This window comes from Triticum urartu, chromosome 5A, assembly GCF_056163025.1.
Source record: "Triticum urartu cultivar PI428250 chromosome 5A, HENAU_Tu73, whole genome shotgun sequence".
NCBI lineage: Eukaryota > Viridiplantae > Streptophyta > Magnoliopsida > Poales > Poaceae > Triticum > Triticum urartu.
In genome coordinates, this window is record NC_141877.1 from 19,164,070 (window position 1) to 19,177,011 (window position 12,942).

General features: G+C 49.5%; 2 protein-coding genes across 2 annotated transcripts; both read right to left on the reverse strand.

Moving 5' to 3' along the window:
• Positions 1-671: 671 nt before the first annotated feature.
• On the reverse strand, positions 672-5,774 carry LOC125507023 (uncharacterized). The gene is made up of 2 exons (XM_087525330.1): positions 5,154-5,774; positions 672-4,939 (listed from the first exon to the last, which is right to left on the reverse strand). The coding sequence occupies exon 2, from the start codon at positions 1,765-1,767 to the stop codon at positions 808-810; it is 960 nt and encodes a 319-aa protein (XP_087381456.1). The 5' UTR covers positions 1,768-4,939; positions 5,154-5,774; the 3' UTR covers positions 672-807.
• Positions 5,775-5,939: 165 nt separating this feature from the next.
• On the reverse strand, positions 5,940-6,923 carry LOC125507021 (protein P21-like). Its single transcript, XM_048671723.2, has one exon. It carries the CDS (start codon positions 6,765-6,767, stop codon positions 6,090-6,092), a length of 678 nt encoding a protein of 225 aa, XP_048527680.1. The 5' UTR covers positions 6,768-6,923; the 3' UTR covers positions 5,940-6,089.
• Between the last annotated feature and the right edge of the window lie 6,019 nt (positions 6,924-12,942).

Here is a 12,942-nt window from a genome sequence, read left to right on the forward strand (position 1 = left end):
AAGGGAAAAAATATGTGTTTTCTGTTTTTTTCTTTCGCGAGAGTCATGATTTTCCTTTGCGAGAGGCACGGTTGTGCTTTCGCGAGAGTCACGGCCGTGCCTCTCAGAAACGGGAAAAAACACGTTTTTTGTTTTTTTCCTTACCCGAGTGTCACGGTTTTGCTTCCACGAGAGGCACGGTTGTGATTTTGCGAGAGGCACGGACGTGCCTCTTTCAGAAAGGGAAAAAAATCATGCTCCCGGTTCGTTTTTTCGCCCGGTTTTTTTCGTCTGTTTTTTTTCATAAAAAATTTTTGTCAAAACCTATCAACATGGGATCTAGTTTTGAATATCTCGACGCGAGGAATCCAACGGTGAAAACGGTTCGAGATTTGGACGCACGGTTTAAGAGATAAAACGTTTTGAATAAATGGATCTACGAGAAAAGGGAAAACTCTCAGGTTGCCACTTGTCACGACCTAGGAAAGTGAAGTGTTCTTTGCAATGAGTACTCCTTAGGGCATCTCCAGCCGTTGGCCCCCCAGGAGGGGCAAAAAATCGCCCCCTGGGGGCGCACCAGCGCTAAACCGCGCACTGGGGGCGTGATGCCCCCCAGTCGCGGCCCCCCACGGGTTTTAAAAAAAGTCAAATATGGAGCAAACACGACTCAAATTTAACGCAAACATCGGGGAGTTCGTTCAAATTTAAACATACTTTACAAAAAAGGGAAAAACTACCGCGGGCTACCCCCGCCGTCTCCCTCGCCGCCCGCCTCGCCGCCCGCCCACGCGGTTCTACATGCCGAGGAGGCAGTAGAACCACGTGTAGTCACCGCCGCCGTCGTCGTCGCCCCAGCCGACGCCTCCGCCGTCTGCATCCCTCCCCCAGTTGGCGCGGCGGGTTGGACGGTCCGGGGGCGTCGTCGTCGTCGCTGTCAAGGACCACGACGCCGTGCTCGTCCTCGCGCCCAAGCTTGTGGGCGGCGATCTCCTCCAGGGCCGGGCGCTGCCGGACCATCTCGTCGCGAAGGTAGTCATCCCGCGCCCACCGCAGGGCGTCCTCGTCGGAGAAGCCACGCCGGGCTACCTCCTCGTACTCCGCGGGGAGGCCGGGCTCCGGCTTGGGCTCGACGAGGACGAAGCGGCCGGTGGGGGAGGCGTTGTCGCCGATGCGGACGCCGGAGCTGAGGGTGCGCGCGCTGACAGGCGCGCCCTGGGGCTCCGGCTTGACGGGGCGAAGGTGGAGGCATGGGGAGCCGCCGGACGAGGAGGAGGACCCCCCGGTCTCCATGCGCCTCGGGGTCCAGGAGCTTCCCCGGCGGCGTGTGAAGGACGGGGGAGCGGGGTACTCGAGGCGCGGCGTGTTGCCGCCCTCGATGTACTCGAGGACGGCCTCCAACGTGCGCCCGGGCACGCCCCACCACCGACGCCGGCCGACGGCGTTGAGCCTGCCGGAGGGCTCGACGCCGTTGGTGGCCTCGAGCGGCTCGGCGTGACGGCGGCGGAAGTAGGGCTCCCAGAGCGGGCTGTCGGGGACGTACCGTGGCCCCTCCCTCGCCGCATGCGGCAGGGACGAGCGGATGCGTGCGATCTCCGCACGCCGCGCCGCGCCCGTGGGTATCGGGGGCACCGGCACGCCGCCGGCGCTGATCCTCCACGCCCCGGGTACCCGCATGTCCGGCGGGACCGGATACTCGGCCTCGAAAAGGAGGCGAGCCTCGCTCTCGTGAAGATGGCGGCGGCCGAAGCCGTTCGCAGCCGCGCCGTCACCTGGGAAGCGCTCGGCCATGGGTGCTGGAGACGGCGAGAGAGATGAGAGGGAGGAACGACGACGGCGAGAGAGAGGAGAGGGAGGAACGACGACGGCGAGAGAGTACGAGTCGCCGAGTGCGCTGGGACGCGTCTTATATAGGCCGAGGCGCCGCCCGTGCGCGAGCCGCCGTGAGTACGCGTGGCGGACGAGGGACGCGCGTCATCCGGTCTTCACTTCGCCGCTCGTGAGGCATCAATGGCGCAGGCTGACCGGCGCGGCAGCTTTGGCATTGATTCGCTGCGGGAAACGAGGTGATAAGGACGACGAAGGGGCGAGAAGAGGGTAGAGTCGCTGACGCGGTGGGCCCGCGGCTGTTTCGCGCCAAAACAGTTTGCCCCGGGGGCGCCCCCCAGCGTGCCGGGTTCGGCCTGGGTCTGCCGGCGCTGTTTTCGGCCCAAGCCGGCAAAAATCGGGCTCCTGGAGGCGCGACTGGGCCGATTTTTCGGCGCCGGCGCAAAAAAAACGCCTGGGGAGGCCTTCCCGGGGGCACGGCTGGAGATGCCCTTAATTAGTGATTTCGCGTTTCTTCCCAGTTTTCTCTGGTTTTTTTCCTTTTATGTAATTTATTCATTGGTTTTCCTTTCCTACTTTTATTTTAAGTAGAAAATTTTGAAAAATGTTCTCTCATTTGAAAAAATGTTCATGTTTAAAAAAAAGTTTGCATGTAGAAAAAGGTTTGTATTTTTTTAGAAAAATAATCATGTTTTCAAAACTATTTGTGTTTCCAAAAAGGTTCTCAATTTATTTATTTTCTTATTTTTAAATAATCTTTGGAAAATACAATCAATGTTCTCATTTTAAATTTTTTGTAAAATTCAAAAATGTTTACAATTTCAAAATTTGTCTTTGTCTGTGAAAAAATGTTTGCGTTTTTAAACTAGGTACAATTTTTAAAAAAATAGTGATTACCAAAAAATTTTCTATTTTATTCGTAAAATGGCTACTACAGTGCTACTTCCTTAACAATTCAATATAACCGTTGTTGACACTGTCGTCGACTCTAAAAACGTCTTGTAAAAATTATAGAGGGAGTAGTTACTACATTGCCTGGCTGCAGCGATTGGGCGCTGCAGCAATTCGCCGCTTCAATGGGCTCATGTGGGCTGCTCCTATGCAGCTCGCTACTGTTGAACACAGTGAGCATTACACAGGTGGTCCGGTCGACAAATTGAGGCAAAAACGGCATATAGGAAACACGATATTCATGTTTTTTTTATGAGAAATCTTGCCTTGATCCAAAACAATATTCATAGGAACAAGGTTTGGGTCATCTTAGGTAAAGGCAACAAAACTTGGGCCGGCCCTAGGCCTACAGCCAATGTCTTGTTTCATATACTCCCTCCGATCTGCTGAGAAGAAAAACTCCCTCCCATTCATATTAATTATCGTAGATTTAGTTTAAAGGGAAACGGTTTGACCCGGCGTGCCGGCCGAACGCTCCACCGGACGTGCGCGGCTCGTTGGATCAAATTAGATCCTACTGCCCAGCAACGCATGCACCCCACCTTATACTTTCGCTCTGTTTATCACTTTCGACGTCTTCCCCACATCTTTCTCTTTCTGTTTGTTTCACCTCGTGCACAGGCCTCTCTCTCCTCCTCCTCCTCCTCCCTGACCTCTCTCTCCTCCTCTCAGGCCTCTCTTTCCTCCTGTCTGGTCGCGAGGTTCGGCTTTCTCGCGCGTGTCGTGAAGCTAGTTCACGGGGAGGCTGCATGTTGCATGGTGTGGCCATGGCCTGCAAGCTCTCGGCATGGCTTGCGAGACCACATGAAGTTTTGTGAGCTGCAACCGGCGAGGGCGTTTGCTAGAACCGGCTAAGCAGGAGTTGTAACCGGCGACACCAACTGCTGGCACGGGAAAAGCTTCAACCAATGTGTAAAATAATTTCAACCGGCGAAGGATAGAGCTTCAAACCCATGGGAAAAAGCTTCATGGAGTGTGGAAAAAAAGTTTCAACAACAGAAAAAAGCTTCAACCGGTGTGTAAAAAAGTTTCAACTGGCGAAGGAGGAAGCTTCAACCATGAAAAAAAATCTTCAATTGATGTGGAAAAAAAGCTTCAAAACATGGAAAAAGTTTCAGCCGGCGCGAAAAAAGCTTCAGCTGGCACAAAAAAAAGCTTCAACCGGTGCAACATGCTGACGATGGTGCAGGCTGCGGGCGACGGCATGGCCGTGCTACGACGGCGACGGGTGAGCCTTTTTTTTTCTACGATGAGCGACGAGTGCGGCAACACCAACGAGTTTTTTTTTGCTGCAACCTGCATGTTTTTTTGCTCGACCAACGGACTTTTTTGCTACTTCCGACAACCCGAGTAGAGTACAGTTCGCGAGCTCGTCGTCGAGGGTGCCTCCACCGGGGGACCGTCACCACCGGAGTTGTGGCGTCGCATCGGTGCTGGGCCGTCGCCACGGAGAGCTACAACCACGGGCACACACTGCTGCACTGGCGTAGCCGACGAGAAACGTAGGAGACGACGGTGGCGCGGGCGGCGACCGGCGGTGAGGGTGGCGACCGGCAGCGAGGGCAGCAACACGCGAGACGAATCGGGGTGCGGTGCTTCGAGGCGGGGCATGTCGATCGTCAATGGAAGTTGGAGTTTTTCTCCAAGAAGATGGCGTCGGGGGAGGAACAAAAACAGATCGTGCGGTGTGCACGGGCGTTGACCCTATTGAATCGGGTGGCTGGCATGCAACCGGCCCAAATTTGGGTCGGCGCGCCGGCGCCTAGCACTGCCTTAGTTTAAAATTACTAAATCAACGATAACTAAAAGGCCACTAATAGGCGCCGGCGCACCGGCCTAATAGTGCGGCCGGTCAACTTTAAGCCGTTTGATTATGTCGTTTGTAGCCGTACGATCGATGCAGTTGTCTTCCTCACGAGCGCGTACGGAAAGAATCCCCCCTGCCTCTCATCGCTCCCTTCACCTTGCCGGGTTAGACGCTCTCCAGTTGCCGCACCTTGCCGGCCGTCCTCGTCGCCGGTCAGCCCTCGCCGGTCGCTGCACTCGCCGCTGGTCACCGCGTGCACTTGTCATTGACTCTACACATGCAATAGCTATGGCCTGCGGTTGCAGCTCCGATAGCGACGGTTGCAGCTCCGGTGGCGGTAGGCCCCCTCGCTCGCCGTCGAAGCTCACCACGGGCATGCTGGCCATCATCAAAATTGCAAACAAAAAGGCATGTTGGTTCCAGCAAAACTGAAGAATACTTGTAGCAAAAAAATACACTGGTTCCAGCAAAAATCCAGGACAATGGTAACAAAAATAATAAATGTTTATTCCAGCAAAAATCAAAACGATGATAACAAAAAGAAATCATGCTTGCAATAAAACAAGAAAATGGTTCCAGCAAAAGTACTTACAGCTTCGAGCAAAACTATGAATCATCGTTGCTGGGGTCGTAGCAAAAAAATTCACTGCTTCCAGGAAAAAAAATGCTGGTTCCAGCAATGATGGATCGTCGCCGTGACCATCGCAACACGGCTGTCGCCGGTTCCAGCATTTGTTTTGCTAGTTGCAACTCCATCGGCCTATGGTTGTAGCTCCGCCGAACTATGGTTGCAGCTCCGTCGCGCTGGGGTAGTAGCATCTCCGCCGGCGAATCGCATCGGTGGTTGGTGGTGGCCGCTCACTTGTAGCCCATCGTTGCCTCCCCAAAAACACGGGGCTCCGCTGCTTGCAGCACCCCCCGCCCACCGTCCCCTGCCCAGAAAAAGAGGGCAGCGGCAGGTGCGGTCGCAGCATTCTACGGCGACGGCGTGCGCACCATGGCGACGAGCTCACCTAGGCGGCCCATGGTGACGAGTGCATTCTGGCTACGCAACTCTCCCCTTTGCAGCAACTCTGAAGGGGTGTCGCGCGGATGCTCTCAATAGCCCTCTGCAGCTCGGGGTAGAGAGAGGAAGGAGATGAGCAAGAGCTGCCGTTCCCATGGCTGGTGATGTAAAAGGAAAGGAGAAAGAGAGATGCGAGGGGGAGATAAGGATAGGAGGGCGTTGGGCGGTGTTGAGACCCACAAAACGAGTGGTCAGGGGCGCTTCTATCGTACAGCGCAGGAACGACCGGCCCGAGCGTTCCGCCGGCGTGCCGCACATAAACAATTTCCTAATTAAAATGGCTCGAAGGGAGTAGTATTTTTGTCCTCAAAACAAAGAAGACTATTCTATCCTCAAAAAAGAAAAAAGTTGTCGAACAATTTTCCCCATAAAGTTTTTCAGTAGAAATTTTGTGGAATCATCCGTCATACATTACCGATACAGACGTATCCATTGACGAAGTAAATTGAATCCCAATCGCCTCTATGGGCAGAAGGTGAGTTGGTAGTCTGATCCGACCGGGCAGGTAAATGTGCTGCTCTTGTCGTCGTAGGCGTAGCTGTAGGCGTCCGGGCAGTGCCCCTTGAAGAAGCGCGAGTAGTCCGTCGGCCCGCAGGTCGACGGCGTAAGCGGCGGTGTGCAGCAGTACTGTGGGGTGCCGAACTTGAGGCAGGCACTCGAGCAGCCTCCGTCCACCTTCAGCTCCGGCGGGCATTTTGCGTTGATGTCCGCGGCGCAGCTGATCGCGTGGCAGCTGCCGCCGGTAGGCCCAAAGCTCATCGGCACGTTGAATCCGTCGACGAGGGAGATGTCATAGAAGTCGGGGCTGCCGCCCTTACCCAGCGTATACTCGGCGAGCGTGGTGGGTGGCTTCCCTCCGGCGGCGCAGGCCAGCACGCCGCCGCAGTCGCCTGTGGCGCACGACCCGTGGCCGCTGGCATCGAAGTTGCAGCCGGTGCGGCCCCAAATCCTGCCAGCCGCCGTGCCCGGGGGGACTTGAATGGCTGCCACCTGACCAGGGTCGAGCCTGCTCCCGCCGCCGACCGGGACGGCGCCGGGCCACACCGTGTAGGGGCACTTGTTGAGTAGGTGGACAGTGACAGCATCGGTGGCAGCGATTGCGAGGAGAAGAGCAAGGATGAAGCTAAGTGAAGATGCCATGGTCGTCGTTGTTGTTGTGTTGCCTCTAGTGAATGATGGAAAACCTGGGATGCTCCTGTATGCTAAATATAGATATTTTTGATATCTGTGTAAATGTGCCCTCTTATATGCATTTTAAATGGCATTAGATATGTCAGATTTTATACACCTCCGAATATATAAGCACTCATTTATATGATCTTAATGAGCCACCTCCGAATATATATAAGCACTCATTTATATGATCTTAATGAGCCATGGTGGCGTTTTCATCAGGCGATTAATACGTATTCACTCTGTTTCTAAATATAAGTTATTTTAGGATTTCAATACAAACTATATACAGATGTATATAAACATATTTTATAGTATAGGTTCACTCATTTTGTTCCGTATGTAGTCCATAGTCAAATCTCTAAAAAGACATATTTACAAACGGAAGGAGTACGACGCAAAGGCCGGGCATATTAAATGGATTCTCGGTTTTCATTCGTTTCCAGCGCTGCTCAAAATTAAAATGGTTAGCCTTGCAACGATTTTTTTTGTTTGAAATTAAGGAGGCAAAACTTTGCCTCATCGTATTAATATTGACGCCGATAAGTATGAATGTTCAGATTTTGACCATGTAAATTGGATTTTTTATGACAATTTTAGTTGACGCGAGACTGACAAGTTTAGTTGACAGGCATGGTAAGTCTGTCTTAGTTTATTTTATGCCAGAAAATTGCCGAGCTTACCAACTAAACCTTGCCATCCACAGGTCAATTAAAGTTGCCATTAAAAACATTCGATTGGCCATGGTCAAATGCCGAACTTTGGTACTTATCATTTCCATATTAATTAAGAGATGAGTACACAGGAACAAAGGCGGTCTAGGTTTGACCGCGCGACATCAACAAGCTCAGGCGTTTGGCAGCCGCCATCGCCATAAAATGGACTCCGCTCTAATACTCGCAATTATTACATTCGACATGGAAGTGACCTTTCAATGAGGTCCGGAACTGAGAGGCCCAAACTTATGTTGATGTTTTGATTCCAGATACCATTCTACCTCATGAATGGAGCCCGCTTGGAGATTGAAAAAAATGGATGGTGCAATGTATTTGGGTTTGTGACATCCTAGCCAAGAAGAGTACAAAAATGCAAGGGTGCCCGGAGATGACCCAAACACAACCTGGGTCATTCCAAGCTAGCCATGGCCATCGTACGTTGAAGCGCCCTTGCGAATTTGTCCATATCAAGAATGCACGGTCCTCCAGACTCCTTAGGCATGCACACGAGGTCCCATTTTATTTTGCACTTTCCTATACACTTTATATGTTCCAACCCATAAATATGCCGTTTGAAGCATCACAATATCTTGCATGAACCCCTTCGGAGGCCGAAGTGACGTGAGGTGATAGATTGCTTGCGATGTGACGGATTTTATCCAAGCACACCTACCTGCCATCATGATGGACTTCCCATTTCCGCACCTAACCTTCCCAACGATCTTGTCAAGAAGGTGTTGGAAGACAACGCTTCACAGTCGGTGCACCGCTAGAGAGAGGTTGAGGTATCACAATGGGTACTGGGACCACATAGCCGGGAAGGCGGCTAGGATATCATCATGATTAATGCCTGCGCATCTGATTGGGGCAACCAAACTTTTCTGGACATTTGTTACTAAGCCAATGACATCTCCAAAACATTGCAGAATGCTCGCTAGCATATGAATATCCTCCTTTATCGGTGAGGGATAACGGCACCGACAGCGCCGCCATCATGTGGTCTGGGAGACCCAAATCAAGGCCTCCCCCCGCAGCATCCCGAACGAGGAGACGATGACTGCAACTCCCGAAGTCAGAGCTCGATTTTCACTAACTGCCACTTCTGCCCAACTCGTAGCCGGCTGGATCGTTGCCAAGTCGCATAGATAAGCTTTGTGCTAGCCCCCAACCGCGTCGCAGTACGACCATTGTCCACGCCACCGACGGATCTGGACGAGTGCCAGATCCGCAGCCCATCGCCACCAATCATCACCAAAGCAGAGCAGCACACCTGAGCCGGCTCAAACCGTCAGGCCATGGAGGCAACGGCCACCGACGCATAGGGGGGGCGTCCTGACCACCGCGCCCGATCACGCACAAGCACCACCCCCAGTCGCCTTAGAGGACACCGCTGCAATCCACCTGCCCAAGCACCTTCGACGCCGGTCCAGCCGCCACCATGGTCAACGCTGGCGACTGTAGCGACATGTGAGATGCCGAGATCAGGGCCTAGCGACGCTACGGATGGGGCCCCAGCGGCGCTCTGGGGAACAATGCGAGGGGTTTTCTTTCGGTTCCTATGAGGTTTGTGCTCAACACTATCATAGAGTTTCCTAGATAAGCGTTATTAACTGAATTTGTAATTCCTTTCTTGTACATGATCTGATATTGTAGGTCCGTCATTTTTGTCATCAACATGGTCAGGTCGGCTCCATTATGAGAGCAGTGATAGCGGCACATATGGGGGCCTCATTCCGGTGGTGGTAGTGGTCGTTCGTTTGCCCGGAGAGCTCAATGTAGTCTTTATTATGTTTGTCGTGTTTATACATCCGTCGAATCTTTATATAATAGATTTGGCTAAAAATAAAAAAATTGTTCAAGATTTTCTTTCAAGCTCCGTGTTAGTCTTCGACATCGCTTTTTTCCCTATTTTTTTCTTCCTGGTTTTCTTTGTCTTTTTCCTATGTTTTTTTCTCATTGGTTTTCCTTTCCTTCTTTTAAGTAGAAAATTGTGAAAAATGTTCGCATATTTGAAAAAGTGTTCATGTCTTTAAAAATGTTTGTATTTACAAAATAGTGTTTTTGCTGCGTTATTTGGAAAAAAACACGCTCCCTTAACTCAATAATCATGACCCAAATCCCAATAAGTTCACGTCCTTTATTTCAACACATAGCATCCCTCTGTGTTTTGATTCATTCCCCTTCCCATCCTTGCTGACGGTAGCCTCAGTGCTCACAGAATCGCAACACGTTTGAACGTTGTCAAGTCTATCTCCTAAGGTGTCTCTCTCTCGGCATAACATGAACGGCTTTATTTTTCCGTGTATTTTTGGCGAGGTATGCATGCATGCATGGTTATAGATGGTTTCTTTCGTCTCCAACCTTCGTTTTGTTGAGGTGTTCATTTCTAATCCGGATCAGTACCGATATGAAAGAAAGATGGATCATGCGCTATTGATGAAGGTTGCACCCTAAATAACATTTCTTAAATGGTTAACAGGTCAAATAACATCATATTAATATATATTTTCACATTTTTTAATCAAATTCCATGTATAACATGTTAAATTTGGAGTTCGTGTTTAAAAGATATGGATATTTTTAATAAGCATTTAATCTGTACTGTGGGTTGATTAACCCAGATATCAGGGGTTTCCTGCATACGCAAAAAATCCGACTTGAACTGGCCTGCAGGTTTATTACCAGAAACATCAGACGGTATTTTGCAAGATTGAAAATCTGACTTAAAACCGGATTGTTGGTTGATTACCAGAAACAAGAAGGGATTTTCTGCTAAATAGCAGTAGGACCGACCTATTTTCTTTATTAGTAGCTAATATAGTTAGCAGTTATTTTCTCAAAAATCTTCACTATTTCACAGTCAGTAGTGAACAGTGTTTTTCTGGCTAACAAGTTGCTACATTTCCAATCGGATTTTTTTGTTGCATTCAAATCAGTAGTATGCACGACTTTTTCTATGTTTACTTCTACTGCTCTTGCTTAATCCGCTATGTTTTGCAACAACAACAAAAAATCCGATGCGACTTCTCGACGAAGAAGTCTACCAACGTGAAACAGATTCTTGCAAAATAGAGAAATAATGCAGGGACGAAAACGGAAGGAAGTTAATTTTAGGGCTGTCAACGAATAAGGCTGCCCAAGTTAGAGGCTAATGGACGCCGCACCGTTGACTATACTCAACTGAAAATTAGTTCTTATATTTTAAATTTATATAGACCAGATTAAGAGCTATTAAAGGTACACTCCTGGTCCAGCTAAGAAAATGAAAGAGCAAATTTGCTCAATTAGGTCCAAATTGATCAATCTTGCACACTCCGGCAACTTTAGTATGTGGAATGAAACATTAATAAAACTTTCTGAAAACAATTCCTTTTGACGATGCTAGTATTATATGACTTTCGATGTGCATGGTTTCATGTGTTCATATAGTTTCGTACAAATTTAAGCAGATTTTGCATGTATTTTCATACTATTTCGAGTTCTGCTTTGGCTTTATGCATGCCAAACCTCCACTTAAACATTTTCAAAATAAGTCAAAACCTCAACAAACCATTAATGAAAGGTCAGAAAAACATGGGGAGGGGGTGTTGTTGAGCAAATAGGAAGAGATCTTTTACGGTACCCCCAAATGAATGTGAGCCATCCATCCACCTTAATCTGACGGCTAATCTTACATGGTACTCAAATACATATCCTAGGGAGTACTATCTCAAAAAAATATGGAGTACCTTGATGTTAGGGGTAATACCGTAATCATGGGTGATTTATTTATTTCTCAATCATATATCAATTTATTACAAAAATTCTAAATAGAATAAGATTCCAATTTAGTATGAACTTGCTTGTAAGGGTGTGAACGCAGACTTCAAACAAAAAATTGTCATGAACCCTAATCCCAAATCAATATCATTCGCCAAAAGAAAAATCACAAAATCGAGATGATGATCATGTGTGGCGGAGCATGATGATCACAGGGTCATCACCATTGAAGGGATTAGGATTAGGCCACATCAGTTCACAATCCAGGTTATGCACCCGCGATGTGCATATCAATGGCCGCTGTTGGTAGTTGCACCTACGCGAATTGGTCGGGGGATGACTCCGCCTGGGATACTGGGGCATCATGGATGTATGCGGAAAAGTCCTCCTACAGCGCCATAGTTCAACTAATCTGCAATTAACAGGAATTCACGGATGGCTACAAGACAAAGTCTCCAGCCGCTACCACGATGGGGAAACAAATAGTGCGATCGCTGCGGCCTGATGCGGTTGGAATAAAAGTCAAAACGAATAAGACAAGAGTTCTAAAATACCCCAATAGATGGATGGTTGGACTTATCCGGCACTCCCTCCTCTCCCTAGGGAGTAACAGGGTACTGTAAAAACTCTCGACAGGGAGAACATATAAAGAACTGAAAATATTAGAATTTTGAACCTCCTGTTGCCGCTGCAAGCTTTGGTCCTGACGTGGTTGCGCTGGTTCTAGGCGTCGGGTCAGCTAGGGTCGCGACACTAGATGTTGAACCCCTTGAGCCTCGTGACGCCGTACTAGTAGCTTCCCTCCAAGACGGAGACCTCGGCCTTGGTCACCGGCGCTACCGGGTCGCCCTCACACCGCACGCTACTGTTGCAGTCGCCGGTCCGACACTGCCACCTATTGGCCTTGTCGAAGAAGCAGCCCGTGCGCCACCAGACGGTCGTGGTGGCGTTCATGATCACCAGCGCGTCGTTGGTCCAGTTGGCCCCTGCGTGCACCTCGGTCCACAAGCCCACTGGTGTGACCGCTGGCCACACCATGAGGAGCACCGGTTGGTGATGGTGATCGGTATCCTGCTGGCCCCGACGGTGAACGCAGTGACGAGGATGGGGAGGAGGACCGGACAGGGCTAGTGCTTCGAGCCGATGATGCCATTATGTTGAACACTAGACCATAATGGCGTGTGTTGCCGCGCCCGTCCATTTTTACAATATATTGATAGAAATTTCTGCCAGGAAGGTAAACATGGATGTTAATTTGCATAAATTAACCCATACATTGGAGTTTGAACTTTTATTCCCATTGAGGCGCGTTGACGCAAAAAGAATCATGAAGCCGCAAAATTGTAAGTTAGATTTCTGTATACAATAGATTGGTTCTCACAAATACGATGTTGATCATTGCACTTTATAAAGGTGCCAGTGGCAAATAAATTCTCAGGAAAGAAGTACCAATGAAAAAAACTCGGTTTCCCTTGTATGTGCGTGTCTCTAGCTATCTATTTATTTTTGCTGCTAGTGAGTTCACGTAAGTGGTGAAAATATCTGGTGCATCGGAGCTTGTGATACGACCAGTGCACCGAACCCACATTGTGGTTTTATAATGTTAAAAAAATTGAAATGTTTTTAGCACACTCACACAACATCAATGTAGGTTGTCACAAAATTTT

Bases quoted from the DNA above. Each gene is read 5' to 3' on its own strand.
- LOC125507023 (XM_087525330.1), bottom strand. From the start codon at position 1,767: ATGGCCGAGCGCTTCCCAGGTGACGGCGCGGCTGCGAACGGCTTCGGC.
- LOC125507021 (XM_048671723.2), bottom strand. From the start codon at position 6,767: ATGGCATCTTCACTTAGCTTCATCCTTGCTCTTCTCCTCGCAATCGCT.